The sequence below is a fragment of the Calonectris borealis genome, chromosome 2, assembly GCF_964195595.1.
Source record: "Calonectris borealis chromosome 2, bCalBor7.hap1.2, whole genome shotgun sequence".
NCBI lineage: Eukaryota > Metazoa > Chordata > Aves > Procellariiformes > Procellariidae > Calonectris > Calonectris borealis.
Genome location: NC_134313.1, coordinates 3,772,703 through 3,797,118, shown reverse-complemented (window position 1 = coordinate 3,797,118; position 24,416 = coordinate 3,772,703). Strand labels below are relative to the sequence as shown.

At 40.6% G+C, this 24,416-nt stretch overlaps 1 protein-coding gene across 6 annotated transcripts in view; it reads right to left on the bottom strand.

The window, feature by feature from the left end:
* TSNARE1 (t-SNARE domain containing 1) overlaps positions 1 to 24,416 on the bottom strand; it is a 554,353-nt gene that overhangs the window by 52,780 nt on the left and 477,157 nt on the right. For all 6 annotated transcript variants that reach the window (XM_075141068.1, XM_075141069.1, XM_075141073.1 and 3 more), the window contains one exon: positions 11,320 to 11,435. In XM_075141068.1, coding sequence (XP_074997169.1) covers positions 11,340 to 11,435 — 96 coding nt within the window. In that variant the 3' untranslated portion in view covers positions 11,320 to 11,339. The remainder of the gene's footprint in view (positions 1 to 11,319; positions 11,436 to 24,416) is intronic.

Here is a 24,416-nt window from a genome sequence, read left to right as displayed (position 1 = left end):
TTTGATGACATGACATCAAAACTAATGCATTTTACTCTGCACTCTCAGCAGGTTGTACATGGACAGCTATAGCAGTTCAGCTAACAAGAGGTAATTCAATCAACCACAGTAATGTGAAAATTGAAATGATCTACCTCCAATCCACCTTGTGCATCGTTTCAGTGACAAGAAACTTTGCCCGCCGTCTGAGTTGGGATGATAAGATTAATTTGAGATGCACAGTTGTAAATATGGTGTCTCTTTGTATAAGCCCTAAACATAGTAATACCTGATGACCTACTTGTCAGAGAAATGAAATGGTTTTGGCTGGGGTAAAGTTAATTTTCTTCACAGTAGCTCGTATGGGGCTGTGTTTTGGATTTGTGCTGGAAACAGGGTTGATAACACAGGGATGTTTTCGTTACTGCTGAGCAGGGCTTACACAGAGTCAAGGCCTTTTCTGCTCCTCACCCCACCCCACCAGCGAGCAGGCTGGGGGTGCACAAGAAGTTGGGAGGGGACACAGCTGGGACAGCTGACCCCAACTGACCAATGGGGTATTCCACACCATATGACGTCATGCTCAGTATATAAAGCTGGAGGAAGAAGAAGGAAGGGGGGAGACAAAGGGAAGGGAGAAGGGGGAAGAAGTTCATAGTGATGGTGTTTGTCTTCCCAAGTCACGGTTACGTGTGATGGAGCCCTGCTTTCCTGGAGATGGCTGAACACCTGCCTGCCGGTGGGAAGTGGTGAATGAATTCCTTGTTTTGCTTTGCTGCATGTGTGGCTTTTGCTTTCCCTATTAAACTGTCTTTATCTCACCCCACCAGTTTTCTCACTTTTACTCTTCTGATTCTCTCCCCCATCCCACCGGGAGGGAGTGAGCGAGTGGCTGTGTGGGGCTGAGTTGCTGGCTGGGGTTAAACCACGACAATAGCAAAGTCATTCAACACTGTAATGTAAAAAGCCCACTTCAGTGTTAAAATATGGCTATTAATTGGGGAATTAATAATCTGTCAAAGCTTAAGTAACTTCCTTACCAAACTCAGAAGTAAAAAAGCCATCTGTCCAGCAGTGTTTTAGGAAATAAAGACAGTTATTTCTTTAATGACTACTAAAGTCATAAGGCTCCTTTTTCAGATACATCTAAAAAGCCTATTTTGAGAGTTGAAACATATTCTGTAAATGGAAGTTTGTTGTGAAGCAGATTCCAACTCCAATTAAAACCTAATGAAACTACAAGGGATATTTCAGAAAATTCACTGAGTACGGTGGAATATAATTCTCCTTTTAAAGATGATTTGAGAATCTCACATCAGAGAAATAAAGGCAATTAGGAAATTATTATTTATATATTGAACAGACTATATATTATCAAAATGTGGATATTTCTAAGATCTCCTCAAGGAGGTGGATAGCTAATAAAGACATGGTAACCACTTCATTATAACTCAGTCAGGTCTGAAGTTATGTGGGATTTTTAGATTTGATTTTATTTTATTTTCATGTTAATGAAGGCCTAGGAAGAAAAGGAGGTCACAGAAACAGCCTTGAATAAGCCCTCTATCCTTTGTCTGATTTCACTCTCAGGTTTAAAGAATACCTCCCAGATCATTACAGTTGCTTGGAGAGAGTAATTTGGTTGCAAAGGAAACCATGACAAGCTACAGCACATCGTGGGATGAGGCCATTTTCCAAGTAGGTTGACCACCACCAGGGCTTCAGTGGAGATTGCTGGGATAAAGCACAGCACTTCAGTGAGTATATTTTATAACTTGTAATGATTTCCCATGACATTGAAATGCTAACCTGTTGAACATCAAGTTGTTTAGGCTGCAGTTCCCCAAGATAGAACCTGAGGGTTTGGCACTGAGAAGACAGAACAATCTTCCCGTCTACATCACTGCACGTGACCCCTCTGAGAGGCACAACTAACACCAAACACACCGTCCCCTCTAAACACATCGTTCTTCATGAAGGGATAATCACAGACCTACTGCTCTACTAAGAGTCTTTCCTGCTGGGACACTAGTTTCTCTAGCTAAACTGACTGTTATGAAACAAAACCTCCCGTGCTGGTTTTCAGGTTTTCTTCCAGAGAAAACTGATCCAAAATTACTTTGCTTTACCACCACTACCAAGGATAATAGTCATGTAACACTTTCAAACAGGTTGTATACCAATGAGAATTTTATCCTGTCGTTTAGTGAAAGGCACCGATGAACTATGTGCTGTCCTATTCCCAACAAAACCTATGAGACTCTGTGGTGGGTTGACCTTGTCTAGATGTCAGGTGCCCACCAAGCCGCCGTATCACTCCCTTCCTCAGCAGCATGGGGTGGGGGAGAAAATAAGGTGGAAAAAAACTTGTGGGTCAAGATAAAGGTAGTTTATTTAATAAAGTAAAACTGAAAGCTGCACGCAGAAGCAAAGGAAAACAAAAGACTTATTCTCTACTTCCCATCAGTAGGCAATGTCCAGCCACTTCCTGGGAAGTAGGATATCAGGACACGTAGTGGTTGTTCTGGAAGACAAATGTCGTAATAACGAATGTTCCCCCTCTTCCTCCTTTCTCTTATTTTTTATTGATGAGAAGACATCATATGGTATGGAATATCCCTTTGGTCAGTTTGGCTTAGCTGTCCTGGCTATGTGCCCTCCCAAGGTCTTGCCCACCCCCAGCCTACTGGCCTTTGAGGGTGAGGCAGGGGGAATGTTGGAGAGACAGCCTTGATGCTATGTGAGCACTGCTCAGCAGTAGCCAAAACACTGGTGTATAATCAACACCTTTCTAGCTACCAATACGAAGCACAGCACTATAAGGGCTGCGACGGGGAAAATTAACTCCATCTCAGACAGACCCAATACAGACTCCCTGTCTTAGGAGTCAATATTTTTCACATTTACATCTCAAGAACACAGATAGGTAGAGTACTTAAGTGTATCAAAACCTGATGTCCTCCGAGCTTCTATATAATACTACTATGTGCATGTTCACAGAAGGGGAAAAACAACATATAGATTCTGTCTTTGCTACTGGTTTTGGAGATAGAACATTGCCAGAATTGCAGTGGCCATGTTGTTCCAATAGAAAAACAAGTTAAGATTGGATTTCTAAGTTACTTAGGGAGAAAAGACAAAGAACAATAACAGTACTTGAATATTATGAAGGAAAGTGAAGATCTGTCTATTATTTGCCAACACCAGAGACCTCTTCTTCAAACTTTCTCTTTCACATACAAATACTTTAAAATATCACAGAACCAGTTGAGACTGAAATGGTGATGAAACGTACAGAATTTGTAGCTTTTGTTGGATCAATACATGCTAGCACAGAACTGGCCACTCAGGGCCTCCTGGTCCCCTACACACCAAGCTCTGCACTCAGTGGCAGCAACGTTACCTATCTTCCCATCATCCCCAGGTCAAGAAGAATTGCTCTCCAGAGAAGAATAAGCTGGTTTAACCTTATCAAAAAGGACCACACACCTTCCCAAACTGACATCATTGAAAGTCCACTCACACCAGAGCCAAGGGGCACCAGGATGAACAATGGACTCCCTTGGGCTGCTCTTCTCTGCTCTTGTCCCTCTCGTAACACCAAAATCTCACTGTATTTTGGGGGCTCAATGAGACAGATAATTCAAGCATTGCCAACTGAAAATGTCAGCTAACAGTGGTGGAGTGACGTGAGAGCAGTTTATAAATCTGTGTCGCTCTTATAAAGAGCCTAATCCTCCCTTCTCCTGGGGCTACTGATTTATACCTCAGAGAAGCCTCCTGAGCCATTAATCGTACTGCAAACACGAACTGCTCCCTCCACCAGACATCACCGCTCCTGAGGAAATGAGACTATCTGTAGGGAAGAGGACACTTGCCACTGACTCATTCAAAGATTTTAGACATACACTTATGACAGTTTTTTCCAAGTTGGAATCTAAATTTTAGGCACTTAAAGCCATATCTAGGCATTTAAAGGAATGACTGATGCTGTCCACAATTGTAGCTGATATTTCTTCTTCTTTTCACATGGTCTTTCGTTAAGTACCTGTGAATGACACAGTATATGAGGCCAGAGAGATCAGTGATCTGAATCAGTATGGACATTTTTGTGTAGTTTCTAGCAGTTCAAACTGAATCAGCCTCTTCTGTCAGGTTTTTAGAGGTGTGTGATTATGGCTAAAGTTTAAAGGCATTACAAAGCATAAATAATTAATTTTTGCAGATTGCTTTGGGAAGCTCAGATCAAAGACTTGCCATCCATCTGAAGGGTCAGCACTGTGCACAGCCACTCAGTGGGAGTACTCCACTTTCCCACCCATTGCAAAGAAACAGTGTAGAAACCTGAGATGGGAAGAAGAAAGCTGCTGACTGCTTGAAAGTCCTACTGACTTTGGATTCAAATCAATTAATTCAAGTTACTACTCGTAAATTGAGCTGCAGGAGCTGTCTACATGTGGACTCTCAAGCTAAGGCAAAGGCAACATAATACATCCTCCTTTAGCTCACTTTCACGGTAGAAGTAATGACCTGGCATTATGTGATGCTTATAAAGACCAAAGAGCATGCAGATGGGCGACAATCAAGGTCAACCTGAAATGCATTCAACCACAGTAACCTGATCATGTGATATCCCATCAAAACATTCATCTGTTTGAAGGTTTGGAGGAGGTGTGTATAATTGGTGAAAACTCAGAGAACTTCTTAGAAATAAATCTACGTTTTTACTGGCACTTTTGCCTTTCTTGCCCTGTTACTTTGAAGGATTTTTTGCGTAAAGCAGACTCTTGTCTCTCAAAATTTCATTTTCTACTGGTAATTTCTCTCTTCTACCTGCTTGTATCTCAGATTTTAACTGGCTGTCAGAGAAAAAATTTAGCTAAGAGAAGTACAGATATGGCCAGTGGAATCAGGAAAGTCTTCAAGAATGTAAGTGCTAGCTTAATTTAAGAAATTGGGTGAAATTGTAAAACCAGACCCATTATTTATTAATCAATGAAAATTCAGATCTTATTTTTGACTCGTTTAAATTTGAAGCACAAAAGTTACTGCAGAATCAGGAGGTATCTTCCTGCCAGAGCAAAAATTGAGCAAGGATGCCAGGATCCAAGCAATTAATTATAGACTAAACAACAAGAATCGAATTGACAAGAATTGACACCCGACTATAAATGTAGGAACATTTTCAAAATAATAGGAAACAGGGGAAAAAAAAAAAAGATATTACAGAGTTATTAATTCTTGATTGTGCTGCAGAGCAAACATGGCAGCAATGCCACAGCCAAGTCAGAGGGGTGAATTATTTTAGAATTTGAATGACAGCTGTCAAAAATATTACAACCCTTTCAGGGCTTGAGAGACTGAAACAAGCTTGAAAACTGAGCCACTCACATAGTTATTAAGCCATATATAGACATGTGGTAAAAACAGAGACACTAAGTAAAGCCAGCCTCGTGATACCAATTTAAAAGGCAAAAGCAACACCACGAAACAAACCTGTCTATGTTTTGCCTTATTTACAATGTTCATTAGGTTGAATTATTGCTCTGTTCAATACTGAATAGGAACTGTTGTGCTCTTACAACCTGACATTGCCAGGCAAGAGATGCACCAGGCAAATGTCAGAATTTCTATTGCGAATGTCAGAAGAAGGTGCCCAGACTTGTCTCCTGCTGGGAAGGAATGACAGAATTGTAAATGCCAAGTACCACAATACCACTTGTCAATCTTTCCCTCTCTGCCACCTACAGCCCTCACGACCCTGTCAGATGCGGGCTCTGATTGCATTTGTTGCTGGGTTATTGATGTGCCCAGCCTTGGAAGAACTTCCTCTTGGCTCCACATGGTACTTTATGCCCTACCTGGATGTCTGCTGCTTTGAGGGAAAGATGCAGCATTAATGACATCAGAAGGGGCTGAGGCTGACCTAGCAAAATCCCATTTTGCAGAATGCTATTCTGCTCTCCTGGTTTCAAACTCTGAGGTTTAAAACTCGGAGATGAAGATGCTTTTTACTTCCCTAGGCTGGATTGCATGAAGGGGCATTCCTCTGCTCCTCCAAATACACGCAGTGACTACAAGTGCAGGTTTTATGATTCCTACTGCATTGCAAGGAACCAGAAGTACGGCACATAGGGACATTGTAGTGCATGAGGTACTAAAAAAAAAAAAAAACCCAACCCAAAAAACTTATGGTCTGAAAGTAAGGAAAAAACAAACACCAAAGATGGAATGTAAAAAAATGATGTCTCTGAACCTCATCCTCATTGGTCAGGTTACAGAAAACTTTTAACCACATAATAAGCCCATAAATGAATTAGGGAAGGAAAACTGTGATTGCAAAGAAGGGAAAAAAATAATCCAAATTAAACCAATATTTTCTAGTTTTCTATAATAATTAATTCAATTTAAATTCAAAACAAGACAGTTGCATATTCAGGAAGCAGATACCTGGAGCCTGATTATTGCTTTTCCATATGGACTAAAGCCCTGCTCTAGAGATGCTGGCCAAGATGGATTTTTAGCTGTACATTAAAGATTACATGTTGATTGTAATTGGAGTAGAATTCCTTGCTCAGGATATTTCACATTTTAAAAGTTTATGATGGTTCAAAATGCAACTGGTCAAATTAACAAGAAAGGAATGCATCAATGGCTGTTAAAGATTAAATAACTACTTCCTGGATCAGGAAGCTTCTGAGCTTCAAGTTGCTGAAGGCTGGGAGAATATTCTACTGAATGATCACTTGTACACTTTCCTGTTGTTCCGCTCTTCCATAGCTAAGCATCACTGTCAACCATTGCATCAGCTACCAAGAAGGAAAACACTGTTTTACTACTCTGGGCTCTCACGTCTTTATTCACAGATTCTAAAGCTGGAAAGAACAGCAAGTCCACAGAGTTTTAGGACCTATATAACAAAGTCTTCATGCTCAGTCCAGTACCCTTTGTCTGACTGAAGTGTGTCTTGTAAATTGGGAAGGCGCATTCTGCTGCCATGACTTCTTCCAAGAAAAGGGCGCAGAATAGTCATCTTTCATTCTCTCTTTCTTTGGCTAAATTGATTGAGATGATTAAGTTGTCGTTGGAAAGCATATTTTCAACCGTCAAATACATGTAGCATCTTTCTTAAAGTTTGGCACCTCTTTTTTCCTATAAAGAATGCTTAAGACATAGGATTCCAACAGTCTTGATTGTCACTTTGTGTAATTCTGCACTCATCCAAATGAGTCAAAAGGAGGACACAGAAGGTCTATCATCTAGGCTGACATTAGGCAAAGACATTGTTAAGGGAGGGACTTCTTTCAGACTGCTACTGCAATATCGTCTTTTTAAGATGTTTACTGATGTACCATAAGAGCAAAAAGAGCAGCTGCAATGTTGCTACAGTATGAGCAATGTGACCCAAAAGTTCCTGGGCTATTTTCCTGAGGTGTCAGCAAACAAACGTACAGACATAAGTCCCCAGGAGTTTCTCTGTGTCCTCCGTAGATGTTCTTTCTCTCCGTCTGCCAGACAAAACTGCCCCAAGGGAGCAGTGACATATTTATGGCAGGGGCCTCGACAGGCAGAAGTCAGGGCTCAGAGCTCTCCTGAACAGCTGGTCTCTGCATGCACTGAGCCAGCAGCCGATGATGCCACCACTGCTTGAGAAACTCACAGGAAAAAGTGCTTTTTACTTTTCAAGATTCATAAAGTGATCTTTCCTATGGAAGGATGGGCTTGTCTGCCAAAGTCATGTCTGATTTGTAGTGGGGGAAAAAAAAAGTGCTTTTTTTGTCCTTTTGAGAAGAAGCGTTGATTCAGTATCATTATTGCAAAAGTAGAAACAGGAACAAAAAAAAAAAGGAAGATGACTTTATATGTGAAGGATCATAACGATCATTAGTGATCATAGATACTAATGGCATCATTTCTTTAACTGACTGAATAGTGACCTTCAGATTTCTCATTGTGGCTGCACTTGTGAAAGTTAAAGAAGCCTACCTTGAATATCATGCAAGTGGGACTTAAACCACTTGAATGGGTTGGCTGGTTGTGCTTCTTTTGGCTCCTTACTGATCCAGCACAGAGCAAACTTTTTCATGACTTGTTAAATGAAAGTTCTGGCCAGTCATTACTGAACTTGGGATTTTATTCAGTTATGTATCCTGTGCCAGTCAGAGTATTTTGTAACTAATTCCCTAGCTTGCTTTCTTCCCTTTTTTTTTTCTGAACAGTCATGTAGAGTTGTTATATGTTGAAACCCAGCTGTTCTCTGTCTCCCAAAAGTATGTAAGACAGTTTTGAATGAAACAGTTTCTGTTTCAACAGAAAAGTTGAAACTTTAAATCCACTGATATTTTAAAATCCATTTGTGTTGCAAATTCAGAGTAGAAAAAATGTTCACCATGGACTTGGAAATTCTGAAAATGTTCTGTTTTGGAAATCTTCAAAATACAAATGTGAAATCTGCTGTACACCATTTGGGGTCAATCTAAATTAAGAACAGTTTATAATGATCAGAAAGCATGCTTGTTCCAATATAACTCAATGCAGGTCTTGCTTACATTTGTACTGCTGGAGAGTAACTCATATTTTAGAAGCTTAATAACTAGTTTCACAACTGATAATGAAAAGTAGAGCATTATATTTTTCCTAGGGCTTTCATTATTATCTCTAGATTCACTTCCCTCAAGATGTGGATCTCTTAACAGAAGATTAACTCTAGTTTTCCAAAGGAGTTTTATTGTAAGAATATTTTGGTTCTCTGACTTTCTCCACTTAAGGGATTTAGATTAAAATGTGTCTAGATTTAGTCAGCTGTTCATAAGATTTGTGATTTCTACTAGATAGGAATATTTAACTATATATAAAAGAAATTTTATTATATTATAGATTACCATGATGGATCACATTTTCAAACCAGACTAATGCAGGGTAAAACCAGAGTAATGCAACTAAAATTATTGTAGTTGCTCTAGATTTAAATCAGCAGGACAGATCACTATCTGCACCCGTGAGCGGTGTCTCTTATGTAAAAGAGGGACAAAAATATCTTTTGAATTTATATGTATATATAAGAACATCCATATTTGATGAATCTAAAGGTCCATCTCACTGATATCGTCCTCACTTCAGTGCTGGCAAAACACCTAAATAAGCACACAAGTGTAGAAAAATATTTACAGCTATTTCTCCTAGCATTCAATAATGTAGTGTCCTGGTTTTGGCTGGGATAGGGTTAAATTTCTTCCTAGTGCTGTGTTTTGGATTTAGTACGAGAAGAATGTTGATAACACACCGATGTTTTCAGTTGTTGCTAAATGCCCTCCTAGTCCAAGGACAGCTCCCGTGCCTACTGACTGAGCTAGGTACACAAGATGGGAGGGAACATAATCAGGACAGCCAGTCCAGCTGGCTAATGGGGTATTCCATACCATGTGACGTCATGCTCAGTATATGAATGGTAAGCGTGATCCAGGAAGTACCGATCGCTACTTGGTTATCGGTCAGCGCGGGTGGTGAGCAATTGCATTGTGCATCACTCATTTTGTATATTCTATCATTATTTATTATCATTATTTTCCCTTTTCTGTTCTATTAAACTGTCTTTATCTCAACCCACGAGTTTTTCTCACTCTTACCCTTCCGATTCTCTCCCCATCCCACTGGGGGGGCGGGGGGAGTGAGTGAGCGGCTGCGTGGTATTTGGCTGCCTGCCAGGTTAAACCACGACATGTAGGGATCATGACCAACCTCATCCAAAACCAGTGAGGTAGTACTTTACAGCCTTCAATAGATTTTTTTCTTTCATGGATGTGTCCAATTTCTTCTTGTACCCAAATTTTGGCATCCACAATGTCATGCCAGAAGGAGTTCCAAAGCTTAAGTACACCTTATGTGAAGAATCGTCTTTCTGTGATGGTTTTGAACCAATCCCCGATAGTTTCAGTTGAGAGCATGTTGTAGAAAGAAGGCACGTTAGAGGGCAATGACTTCATCCTCAGGTGGAAGGATAGCATTGTCAAGTAACACTGAACTCTTGTAAAACAAAACAATAAACAAAATCTATCAATCCTGTGTGCTTTCTGTAGTTCCAGAGGATAGTTCAGGCTAAGAAATCTCCGCTTAATTTATTGTAAAAGGTCCCAGTGAGCTTCAGTATAATGCAGTATCTCCTAAGTACAGGAGTGATATCACACATGCTTTATGCAAGTCTCTGTGGGCCTTGAGAGGTCTCTAAACCAAAAGTTGTCCCCACTCTCCGTTGCTTTCTGCCTCAGGCCTCCTACTTGCTGTCTGCAGGAAAAGTCCCATTGATACTCAGGTTCTGGCTTTACCAGTCAGAAACCCTACCATGGCAGCAGGCATGCAGACCTGGAATGCCAGAGCCCTAGGGGTGGTAGAAGTTCTGTAAATCTAAGGTCTCCTTGAATAATGGCCTAGCGACCTTCTAAAGAAGCAGACACTCAGAAATGCTTTGTATCAGACAGAGATTATCAGAAATAACTTATGAGTCATTCTCCTAGGGTAATGAGGCAAAAAGAAAGGAAAAGAAAAACTTTTTTGTGTCTTATGCTTTACATTTAAAGCGCATTCTTTACAAAGAAAACACACTATAGCTTAAATTTCACTAGTGGCATGAAGTTGCTTTGATGAGGCGCTTAGGGACATGTTTAGTGGGCATGGTGATGTTGAGTTGATGGTTGGACTCGATGATCTTAGAGGTCTTTTCCAACCTTAATGATTCTATGATGTCTCACCTATCTTCGTAAGGTTACAGCCCAGTCTCCCTACTACAGACCAATATTCCTTATAAGGGTGGATCCAGAGCAAAGATCACCAGAAACCCATTTTTATTTTTGTCCATACTACAATCTCCAGTTGTTTGCCTTCCTGCTCTTCAGGAGGTCTTGGCTCCAGGGTCTCTTTGGAACATCTCAGCAGATAGGTGCACTTTGGAACATCTCAGCGTATCTGTGGGATGTTGGATTGCCCCCGACCCTGCTTCCGTCTGGGATCTTTAACACCACTTCTGCATCTCTAATTCATATGGATTTAGAATTCATTAATTAGCATTGCTATGAGATCCATATAAAATCAAACACAGCACAAAGAGCAGAGAAAAGGACAATAAGATGTTTTCTTTGAATATCACCTTGGCTTACATTTAAGGATCCACTAAAGATGCTATTTCTGAGCTCAAAAACCCTTTGAGGTATAAAGGAAAAAGGAATAAAGATAAATTACATAAATAAGATAAATTTTTCTTATGGTGATAAATTATCAGCTTCCTAAACTGTCTCCCAACCATTTTACAGAGTATGATAAAAAACTTACTTAGTTAAAGGCTTTTACCTGTGGAAACTGTAGCCAGATCAGTGCTTGACAGAGACCGCAATGATTATGACAATGAACAGCAGAATGGCCAACGCAACAGAGAGAAGGCAGCACTTCATCTTCCTGGCTCGTAGCTGAAAGAAGACAAAGATATAAATGCATGGACATTTAATGGGAAGATGGAGGGTAAATCCATGAAGAAATTTTGCTATTTTTCCATTGGTAGGACTGTTTGAAACAAGTCAATACAACATGGAAAATTTGTCTCCTTTTTCAGACTGACTCATCCTTCTGGACAATCCAGATTCTTCCTTTTCAGTGAAAATCCCCCTTAAATACAATCACCTTCTCTGCACTACTTTCTTCCTGTTTAAATTACTGTTTGTGTCACACTAAATTTCCAGACTCTGCTTGGAGGGCTGGACTTGGGTAAGGCTATTCAGTTTGGTTTTGGTCTGGGGGTGTCAAATCTGCTTTCCGGCTGCCAGGAGAAGACTGTCTCCTGCAAGATAAAGAGGTCTCTCTTCACCCTGCTGTGCAATGAAACCTAGCCAAGCAATAAGGCAGGCTGTTTACAGGGTAGGCAAATGTAATTCCAGCATTAACCACCCTGATTTCATTCAGATTAAGATATGGTAAAACAGATTCTACAGCGCTTCAATTCTGATGTCTGTTTCTACTTAAACCCATCAGCCTTCCCAGTGACCTTCATGGCCATAATGTTGTTTGTTCCCATTTAAAATCTTTTCCAGATAGTTCCCTCTTCCTCCCTTTTGGATGGATTAGAAGAAGGGTGTTTCCATGATCCCACAGGGTCAGTAATCCTCTTACCAACACATAAAAAAAGTAACTCTAGTGAGACACAGTCAACACAGACATTTTCCTTGAGACCAGATCAACCAGTCCTCCAGCCACCAGGCTTGATAACACCATCTTGACCTGATAAACCAATTGCATTTGTCCAGAGTTTACTTTTCTTACAACTGAAGCAGCACTCTCACAGGAAAGATTATGTTAATATTACTGTTACCCATTTTTCCTTCCTTTCTTCCCCTAACTGCTATAATCAGCCCTCCCAATCCGCCTCAGATCCTTTGCTAACTGGTTTACACCACTCTGCACCACATTGCATTTCCCATAGAGCTATAGTTCCCCAGCTATTTTGTTCTACAGATGTTTTGGCCTCTTACACTGCAAGTGACAGGAGACATCTCTTCCATTGGTGCTCCAAAGCCCAGGGCTTCATTCCCTCGCAATCCTCCCAGGACCCATCTGTTTTGCTGTGCAGAGCTGGAGAAGCGCTTCCAGCAGAGAGCTGTGATGCACGACCTGTTCTCTCCTCCAGAATCAATCACCAACCAAACTGGTGTTTTTTATTAAAAGTGTGGATTTCCAGATTATCATTTTTTAACAAATTAAAACGCTGTGTTGACCTACCTCCATAGCAGATAATCAGTGATTCATGTTGGCTCTCCAGTTACTTTTCAATTACTCACACAGAAATGTTTTTTTTGGGGTTGGAAAAAAATAGGTACTTTAAATATATCATTCCACGTGCATGTATTAAGAAGGATCTTTTTGTCAGGTATGCTAGGAAGGAGTGTGCTTTGGAACCACTGTCAGGGTGGTTCCAAAGAATGTTTATCAATATGGTGATAGGCGCTTTATAAAAAAATATATAAAGCCTCCCAAAAACCATACTTGGGGGCACTTGTTTGCTCACACTTTTAAATCAGTTTACTGTGACTCTTTGGGGGGAATAGAGGTGCACCAGGGCTTTATCTCTGTTTAACAATTTTTTTCACCCAAAAAGGGATGTTTCTTCATAGTGGCTCTGCACTTGCAGCCTGCATTTCTAGAGGGGTAACTAAAATTAATTCTGAAAGCTGAGTGCATAAGACAACAGGCCTGCTATGGTCTCCTCTTTTCTTTTAACCTTGATTAATTCCAAGTCAAACCAGGAAACCTCTGCATAAAACTGCAGACTATCTTAAAAGACCTAGATGTCCTTGACCACTTTCAAATTGCCAGAGCCTTTGTTTGGGCAGCAGAGGATGCTAAAGGGTCATTTAGCTTCAAGCAGCATTCTCAAATATTCTTAATGAGAGTTTCAAAGGCTGGACAGTTATCACTTCAGATGGCTTCTTCATCAGCCCCTTTGCAGAGAAATTCCCTTGTTTTGCTCGTTCTAGCATTGCAAAGTCCTATTCGCTCTTGTTTGGCACTTTACATAGTCTCTCCAGCCCCGCTTTTTCCTTGTTTTTAACCAACATAAAGCAAGCATAAAACTCAACCATAAACAGACTAACAGACTAATCAGAGGGTAGAAGAGATGCAGCCAAGCCTGTATTCTGGTGTTTTGTTCGCATTTTATGACGTTGTCCTGGCTGGTAAGTCCGGATAATGATTCCTGCTCTGTTTACAACATCTCTTAGTGGATTTAGTATTACTGTCCTTCACAGCCATATAATCTGTTGCAGGATTCTCCTGTTAATTCCTAGTTCTTTCTTTACTCTATATTTCTAGAAGGATCATGTTCAGTTCTTCGAGTCTCTTTAGTCTCCAGTCATAAATTTGTACATGCTGGAGGAGCAGTAGAAACACAGCTTCTGAGCCCTGCCTGATCACACAACCTTTTCTACACACACTGAGGAAGAGTGGCCGTATACCCCAGCTTCTTTTTGTCACTTAGGTGGAAAAATACTGATATAGCAAAAGGCAGCAGTTCCCCTCAAGGTGCAGATGCACACGCTGCTTCAGGAAGGGCTATGCAAGCATCCCTTCACATATGACTTGACATCCCATGGAGTTCACCAGCCCTGTCCTGTGAAGAGGAGAAGCCTGCGTTTTGGTGAGCTCTTGCGGCCCATCCCCTGCCCTTATCAGAGGCGAAAGATGTTAGCACAGAGCAGGTTGGACAGATTGTTCTGTTCACCAGATAGGATCTGCAGACCATGGTATGGGCACCCTCACCTGAACATTACATAAATGTACACTAATAAACAGCATACATAATAATATTACATATAATGAACTCTGGTTATTATCGCTAGTTTAGGTTAACAGAGTCTGATTGCCAAACTGAGATTATAAATGGTGTCTTAATGCCATCGCTGTCATTCTTGAGGGAAGTTGGGAGACAAAAACAAACACATCTCTATATCTTTAATAACTCCAAGGCATCAACACACGCTGGAAGCACATCAACATCAGAAATGCAAGCACTCAACAGCTAGGAAATGCTAGAGTTTGTTTCCCATGTATGTACAGGTAGCATTTTTTCCCCCTCCCTCTCAAGCAGGATCTCTGCCTTATCCAGCAAATGGGTAATTATTATGCTATGTACATCATGTACGTTTATAGTTTTTACTTATCTACTCAAGTTTTCTTGGGACATTCATCTAAAGCCATGTTCACATGAGACCATGCAAACCTTTCACTTAACATCAAGATTCTAATTTTCCCATGGGAGTTCCATGACAGAAGAATCATATAATTAATACTTTCCATCCCAAACATCAATGCGGTGATGGCTTTATGTCCATTTTAAGCCAAGAAAGTGGAGACACACGCCGTGGGTGGAAGTATAGCTGATCTCAGAGAATTCCAATTCTCCAAAGGAAAAAAAAGAAGAAGAAAAAAAATGTGATTCATGATGCCATCCCTTGAATCAAGGTCAATCTACTCTTACATGGAAATGGTAAATCATTTCCAAACCTGTAACGGGATCATTTCTCACCAGGGCAAGTTCCTTACTTCCCTGAGACAGATACTACCAGGTTTCTGCCTCAAAATTAGTAGTCTCAGAACAGCAGAGCCACAGCCACAAAAAGTTTAAGGAGAGAAAAAAAAAAAACACCACAACAAAAAAAACCCCCACCAAACCACTTGTAAAATGAATCATTTATTTTATGACATAATTCTTCAAGGAGCTTTGCATTTTTTAACATTTCCCATGCATCCAACTAATCTGCAGTTGTTTTCACTTGCCTTTTCCAGCTCTTTCTCCCCTCAACTGCTGAAGATCTTTCTTTCACACTGTACATTAATGCTACTCCCTTTTCTCCTTGAGTTTCCTGGGCTCCTGCCCGGGAAGCTCTGAGGGCATGGGCAATGTGACCTCCTCTCAGTTCCTGCAACCTGCACCCACAATTGCTTTCAGGAGCAATTGTAAGATAATTTTGCCCAGCATCTTCTACTTGCAGTTGAAGCATACTTAGCTGCTTACCAAAGAAAAGACATACGTATTGGCACAGCAGAGGTATCAATAGCTGAAGTATACTCTTGATACAAATTGAATCTTGAGGGTGTTCCCCCCAACTTTTAAGAAGTATCAAGAAAAATTGAGGGAACAGCTTTTTTCCAGAGACTTGAAGGTATCCCCAAACACTCCTAGAGGTGACAAAAAGGTATGGCTGTTTTCTCCATTTATTTTTCCCTGCTAAATTGCAAAGCTCTGTCCACATATAGGAGGCAGTAGAATTTAACAAAACGTCCTAAAAAACATGTTCCTCCCAAGAAAACATGTTTCCCAAAACTCTATTTTGGAAAACACTGACTCTCTTTAACTATCACTTAAAATGCATATCTAAATAGAGATATAAAAATCAATGCAACAAAATTTCAGGCTGAATCTGGGAAAAATTTAAAGCTACCAGAAAGTATTATTCTCTGCTAGAAAATGTATGAGAAATAATTATAAGCAGTATTATCTGATTTCATTTTAATTATATTAGCTTATTCTGAACCTTGAATGGTATGCTGTTGCACTGCTCTGGTTTTATAGCTCTGTCCCAACCTGTTGTAAGCCCATTTCCCATAACACCTAGAATTTGTTGATTAAATTGGAGCTAATCTGTTTTCATTGTACACATTTTCCCAAGATGAAAAGAATGCAGTGTGGGACAAAAAAACCTAATCCTGTAGTAAGATGTAATGGCTTTTTACAGTTATTTTTGCTAGGCTCTCAGGGTTTTCAGTAAAATGGTATAGGTAAAGATATATTTTAATCCTGACAGAGGCTCATTAAACACACATGTGAAATAGGAGTGAAAAGCAAGGAAGGAATGAGCAAGGCTATTTAGGGACACAGCTGAGAAACACTTTATATTGACAGGCGAGCCTGGAAGAAGACTTTCCCTCATTGTTTCATAAAAATAAGCTGCAAGTCATATTTTACAGCCTAGAAGATATTTCTTTCTGGGGTTGAAATGTGAAATGTTGAAAGACATTTTAATTATGTCACAACAGATAGATAGCTAAGTAATTAAAAACTATTAAAGCCCACTACAGCCCCAGGCCCAGAAAAACAAGTTTCATCTTGGAAATTCCTAAGCAAATGCAGTTACAAGGAGGAAAGAAATGTTTTCTTACTAAGGATTCAAAAGCTAGCTGGGGCAAAGCATAAATAATAGGAGAAGCAGAGGAAACTGTTTTTCCTGTATTTATATAAAATAGAAAAAATGAGTCAAACCAGTAAGCGTTTGATTCACGTATGGAAAAGCATCATTGTGCTTCTCTACCCTCTATGGGTTGGTTACACTGTACACTGCAAGGCGGGAAGATCAAGATTTCACAACCAGCTCTATAAGGAGGCAAAAAGCCCTAGAAACAGGCATTTTATTTCAGACAGGGATTTGTACTAGAACAGCTGCTCTATTCTGGGAAGCTCAGAGCATATGACACTGCTTCAGAGTAGAGACATACCCTACGACTCCATGGTAGTGGTATTTTCTAGGCCTCCTGCAGGACATAAGCATTGGGCAGCTTGATATCATTAGCTAAATTGATCTCAGCAATATCACACCTTCTTATTCCATCTCTTCCTGTTCTTAGCCCTTGGACTAGGATAAGGATGATGATAGCAGAAAAAGAGCATCGCCCAAGATGGTTAACCCAAGCCCATGTGTCTCTGTCCCTCCCTCCTGCAATGCCAAATAATATAAGCATTTGACATACTCCAGGCTTTTCATTTAGGTTGTATGGGCAAGAACCTGTCTCCTAGGGATGGAGGTCATTTTTTAGTCATCGTTTCTTAGACAGGTTATTACGGTAAGCAAGCAAGCAAAAAGCTACCCTGTACTCAATACCAAAAGACTCGGTAAGACTACCCATTTTTACCTACAGAAATGTTTATGTGTAATTTAAACACAATTTTAAAATAATGAACAAATAATGAAGCATTTCCCAACAGAGCCAGGATTACAAGATCTTCTGAAACTACAATTCCACTACTCAAGCAAAGAAACCATTGAAGATTTATCTGCTCCTGCAAACCCGCCCAGCAAATAAAACCCCAAAATGATTGAATTTAGAAACCACACAATAACAGCCTCCAGTTATCAGGTCAGGTCCTTTTAAGGGCCTCTGTTGGGCAATGAAAACCCACCTTGATTAATTTTCAAGTACTGTTTCCTTCATTGTAAGATTAACAAATCTGTTTGACATAAAATGGTACACTTTATATGCAAATCTCTGTAGAGAGAGTTTTGTGACATTAAAGAGGTTCATACAATTTTGTTCACCCTGCCCTCAGAGGTCATTTGGAATTGCGCGAAAGCATTTGTCTATGCCCTTAATATGCATTTTGAAAGCTAATTTGAGGTCTGCTGGATTGAGAGCCCAGGTCCCTAATTACATTTGGACGTGTTTATACAGAGATATATTATGAATTTGAAACTACTGTCTTTCCAATATACATCAGCAGAAACTCTGCTGAATGCTGTGGAGTTCTCATGGGGGGGAAATGGAAATATTGGAGTAACACAGCAGAAAATCAGATCTTGTAGATGTTTGTTTACCTCCAAGCATTACGAAAACATACAGTGGGAAAAAATCCCCTTACACTTGCACCAGTGTTTTCATCATTATTATTTTTGTTTTATGTTCCTTTTACATTGATAAGATCCCTTAGCTAAGTCATACACAATTATCTTTGATAAGAAAGTAAACACACTGTGTTATTGCAATGGAAGTGAGGAATATGACCTTTAACGTGTGTACAAATTAAAATGCACTGACCAAATTTGGTGACCTTTATGGTAAAGCTTCCTTATAGAGTAACAATGAATTTGCTATTAAATATCACTGCTTCTGCAGACGGGCTAGAAAAGGCCAGTAATATTATTAAGCACTTTCGGTGTTTTTAAATGCGAACGAAGCAGACAAGTTGCATATGAGTAAAACCCACAAAATATGAGAGCAACAGGAAAAGGCCAGCACATGCCAGCAAGGAAATATCACTTTGCTTTGACACATTGTTTTTGTGCCTTTACTTCCACATCATTTGAACTGATTTCAAACTTTCCCTTTTGACGCTGTGTCTACCTATTTGCCACTTTCCACTAATTCTGCGCAGTCTTCCCATTCCCCATAAGTATCTTCATGATTCCCTTCTTATTTGTTTATCTTCTTTGCATATACCCAGGTGAAGCCAACTGCCATCTGTAGGTATGGTTCCTCAGCATATCCTATTGCAAGACTGTATTTTCTGCCGCATAGCTATTTAGCCAGTGATAACCATTCAGGATTACATTTTTCATGCCTGCAATCTACCTCAAGCTATTTCATTTAAATGAAAATATTGCGGCCAAATCAAAGAAGAAAACTATTAAAAAATGTCCAAGTGTCCCACCCTGAAAAAGATAATGCAAACCTTTTCTCTAGTGCCTCCATGCTTTGGAGAAAGATGAAGAATGTGAGGAGGAATAGGGAGAAAGGAGTTTGCCTCATCGGTGAGACTGCACTTTTTAGTGTTTCTAGGAAAATTGGCTCAGCTTGGGAAAGATATCATAGAATCACAGAATCATAGAATCATTAAGGTTGGAAAAGACCTCTAAGATCATCGAGTCCAACCGTCAACCCAACACCACCATGCCCACTACACCATGTTCCTAAGAGCCTCATCTACACGTCTTTTAAATACTTCCAGGGATGGGGACTCAACCACTTCCCTGGGCAGCCTCTTCCAAGGCCTGACCACTCTTTCAGTAAAGAAATTTCTCCTAATGTCCAATCTAAACCTCCCTTGGTGCAACTTGAGGCCATTTCCTCTCGTCCTATCGCAGTTACTTGGGAGAAGAGACCAACCCCCACCTCGCTACAACCTCCTTTCAGGTAGTTGTAGAGCGCGATGAGGTCTCCCCTCAGCCTCCTCTTCTCCAGACTAAACAGTCCCAGTTCCCTCAGTCGCTTCTCGTAAGACTTGTGCTCCAGGCCCTTCACCAGCTTCGTTGCCCTCCTCTGGACACGCTCCAGCACCTCCATGTCCTTCTTGTAGTGAGGGGCCCAAAACTGAACACAGGATTCGGGGTGTGGCCTCACCAGTGCCGAGTACAGGGGCACGATCACCTCCCTGCTCCTGCTGGCCACACTATTTCTGATACAGGCCAGGATGCCGTTGGCCTTCTTGGCCACCTGGGCACACTGCCGGCTCATGTTCAGCCGGCTGTCAACCAGCACCCCCAGGTCCTTTTTCTCTGGGCAGCTTTCCAGCCACTCCTCCCCAAGCCTGTAGCGTTGCCTGGGGTTGTTGTGACCCAAGTGCAGGACCTGGCACTTGGCCTTGTTGAACCTCATACAGTTGGCCTCAGCCCATCGATCCAGCCTGTCCAGGTCCCTCTGCAGAGCCTTCCTACCCTCGAGTAGATCAACACTCCCGCCCAACTTGGTGTCGCCTGCAAACTTACTGAGGGAGCACTTGATCTCCTCATCCAGATCATTGATGAAGATATTGAACAGGACCGGCCCCAGTACTGAGCCCTGGGGAACAGTGCTCGTGACCGGCCGCCAACTGGATTTAACTCCGTTCACCACAACTCTCTGGGCCCGGCCGTCCAGCCAGTTTTTTACCCAGCGAAGAGTGCACCTCTCTAAGTCATGAGCCGCCAGTTTCTCTAGGAGAATGCTGTGGGAGACAGTGTCAAAGGCTTTACTGAAGTTCAGGTAGACCACATCCACAGCCTTTCCCTCATCCACGAGGCGGGTCATATGGTCATAGAAGGAGATCAGGTTGGTCAAACAGGACCTGCCTTCCATGAACCCATGCTGGCTGGGCCTGATCCCCTGGTTGTCCCGCACATGGCTCGTGAGCACCCTCTAAACGAACCGCTCCATAATCTTCCCCGGCACCGAGGTCAGGCTGACCGGCCTGTAGTTCCCTGGATCCTCCTTCCCGCCCTTCTCGTTAGATGGGCGTCACATTGGCAAGCCTCCAGTCGTCCCGGACCTCCCCAGTTAACCAGGACTGCTGGTAAATGATGGAGAGTGGCTCGGCAAGCTCCTCCGCCAGCTCCCTTAGCACCCTTGGGTGGATCCCATCCGGCCCCATAGACTTGTGACTTCTCTCAAACCCTAGTTTATGAACACTCACAACTAGTTCAAAATCTGAGATAATTTTCACCATCTGAAACAGCCTCCTATCAGGATGAGGATAGAAGCACAATGTTTTCTGTGTTGGTTTGCCTAAAAGCTTACAGGGCTGATGTTAAGCCTGTAGATTTAACTGCTGCATTTTCTAACTTCTGAATGCTTGAATTAGCAATCTTAATATTCCCTTAATATACTTGGTTTTTAATAGCTGAGACATCATTTGTAATAACACATGATAATGGCTTACATTTCTATCATGTCTTTCAAGGCAGCAGACCTCCAATGTGATTTACAAATTCACTATAAAGAGGATTATTTTTTGCCCAGTACTGGAATGAAGCCACCTACCTCTGGCAGCTGTTTAAATTCTACATAGCAAATCTAGCCAGCAGTTTAAAGCAGGTAATGACTATACTGTGTACCCGAAACACCAGAGAACCTGCATTTTCCCCAAACAGAATTTGCCCAAAGTAGCAAAGCAAATGCCCTTATACTTTTGCAGAAACTACCTTGAGACGCTTAACAGCCCCACACAGGCAGACTCACAGAGACCTTAACTCCCTCAACAATTCAGACCCAGAAACACAGCTGCAAGGGAGCAGAGCAGAGAGAGAATGATTCGACCACATTAAAGCAGTGCTGTGCTCAGAGAAAGCCTTCTTGCTGAGCCGTGTTTATTAGTTAGATTATATTACTGTACGAATAGAACTACTTGGCTGGATTGGAAATTACAATCTTTGGGTCAATCTTTCAACCCACCTCATTTACCTAGTCTGTACGCCATCAGTTTTTCTATGAGGGAGTTACAGGAGCCAGTGCAGAAAGCCTTAATTGTAAAACCAACTGAGGAAAGATTTGGCTCATTCTCTGTCCCAAAAAATGCTTGGGCTCCCCAAGTTGGTTCCTTATGCCAATAAAAACTACATCGAACTTTTCACAAGCTTATAAGGACCAGAGCTAAAGAAAGTACATAGTCTGTCTCAACCACATTGGTGTTAATGGAACTACTCCAGTGTACCCTTATGAGATTCTGGTCCAAAGAAGTTAATAATTTCTCCTTAGTACCATGTGTATAGTTATATGCAACATTTTTATTTGAAAATTCTAATAAAAATAAAATGTTTGGTAAAGGGTGCAGCGTCAACTGTGAAGGATCTTCAGACCATCCTCAAACAAATGCAAGTGTCAGATAAAGAAAATAAAGGCTCTTCTTGGGGTAGAGGAAAAAATTCATATAACAATATTTTTCACATTGGGACTGAAAGAAAGGATTTTCTGTTTTCAAAGCACAGTGTTCTTGAACTAAGACTTGCCTTCAAATCTCAGCAGTAATTAAGACAAATTACGCTCAGTGTAAGTCTTCAGGCACCAAAGAACAAACTGAAGGTTTAAGTTGGTCTGATTCTATCACCAGAAGGCAGCTGTACATATAAATGTCAGTCAGTACATTACAGTAAATGATCCACAAAAAAGCTCCTCCCAGCCCTATGAATCATAAGTAAAACCAATTTTTGGAAGGAGTTCCAGGAAGTACTGTGCCATCAACACCTCAGAAAGTCTGTGTTAGGAGCTGATGAATCTCCAGAGTGGAAATGTCACAGAACTATAACAGGCACTATTCTGTGTTTTTATTTTCCTTAGACCAATTGATATGATTGAAAAACAAACAACCGAAAAAGTAGCAAAGACTCATGCTACTTGTTTCAAAGCCTGTCTGTTTTTTCTTTACTGTGTCCATTGATTTAATATAGGAAATTACTTTTTACAAACTTTGCTCACCACCATCTCTAGAACACGATTAACATCACTCCTATTCTAGTAGTATCTCTTTACTGAGATTTCTTTACTGAAAGATTTTTTAAAAATTTTAAAAATTTCTTTACTGAAAGAGTGGTCAGGCCTTGGAACAGGCTGCCCAGGGAAGTGGTTGAGTCACCATCCCTGGAAGTATTTAAAAGACATGTAGATGAGGCGCTTAGGGACATGGTTTAGTGGGCATGGTGGTGTTGGGTTGACGGTTGGACTCGATGATCTTAGAGGTCTTTTCCAACCTTAATGATTCTATGATTCTTGATTTTATGATTCTACTACTGCTAAAACACTACCATTATTAGCATGTCAAGCAGTGGTTGACAGGTACAAACTATCATGCATTACCTCATAGTGTTGTAGAACAGAGCTGACTTCTGCTGCACTGAACTTTAAATAGATCTCTAAACATGGTAAATAAGGTTTTCCTGGTATTGAGGTCCAAAGAGTGTAGAGAAAAAATGTTTCAATAACAAGATTAAGAGAATATTCCTTAAAAAAAGAAATCCCAAGAAAACCATCAGGTTTTGCAACCAAGAATATTATTAAAGCTCAAGACTGATTTTTCCTCCCAGGGATGCTATTTTTCACCAGTTTACAAGCATTCACCATGTCACTGCTGCTCCTTTGCGGTATGCAGGCTACTTGGGAGCAAAGTGCTAAGTAACAGTGAGTAAATTAAATTGAGACCAGGCACGAAAATCTTAGTTGGGAAAAGCAACAAATTGCATGCTAGGAACTCAAGGAATGCACACCTCCACTTTGCCTAACACAGCATGGATCTACAGGCAGAGTAAAAACTATTTTACAGCTTCTTAACCCTACCAATATCTATATGTGGGTCTTCACCTATTCAAAGTAGATCCCACAGAGACAAGCTAAGAGTCTTAAATAATTGCCAAATGAGCATCATTAAAGGACAAAAGGATATTTCCTTTCTAATACCTTCTAATATCTGTCACAAGAAGAAGTGGACAAAATCACATCTAGTGTCACACCAGTGAAACTACGAAGAAATAGCAGTGCCTCCATATCTTTTTATTGGGTTGGACAGAATTAAATCTGAGGCAGCATGATTTTCTGTAGAAGCCATGGATAATTGGTTAGGCTATCAAAATTCCTGATCTAAGCTTTTGTTTAAACCCAAACAAGTTCTTCAAGGTTTGAATAGTATTTTTATCTCTGTTATTTTTTCATTTTCACATAGGCCTATGAGCTTTCAGTTTTCTAATGGATTAAATGCACAAATGCCAGGAGCTACCCTGAGTTGATACTGCACTTCTGCCTCTACGAGAAACACAAAGTATTGGAAAATTTTGTATGAGATAGTATTCTCCTGAGGTTTTCTGCTCAGTTTTGTAGATGGAGATCCAGGGAAAGTCAAACAAAGAGCAGAGTTCAGAACTTGTAAGAACAGCATTCAAATATAAAGACCAAAAAAGAAATCTCAAAATAGCAGGCAATGCAGAGAACTGTACAGGCAGATATAGTACCTATGCCTACTTTTCTCATTAAGTTGTTATGTGATCTTTCGTAAGCCATTTAACTTCTTCCTTTCTTAGTTTCCCCTTTTATAAGATTAGGGACATTACTTCATTAAAGAAATAGAGCACAAGACGGGATATTTGTAATGATGGATCTCATTGTGTGTTGCTAAGATCAACACACAAACACTGTTTTTTTTAATATCCAGTTTGTATGTGGATGGGTTTTTCTTTGTTTTTGTTTTAGGTAAATGAGTTCAGTCATTTCTGAGATTAGAAGCTTTAACATCTTTCTAGACTATAGCACTTCTCTTTAATTTTGTAGTCACACAACAGAATTACGGGTATGGCACTGGAGCTCATATTGCAGAGGAATAAAATGTAGTCCCTTCCTCCATCTCTTAAAGAACGATTTGGAGCTCTCTGCAGCATTATCCCTAAATACATGTCCTA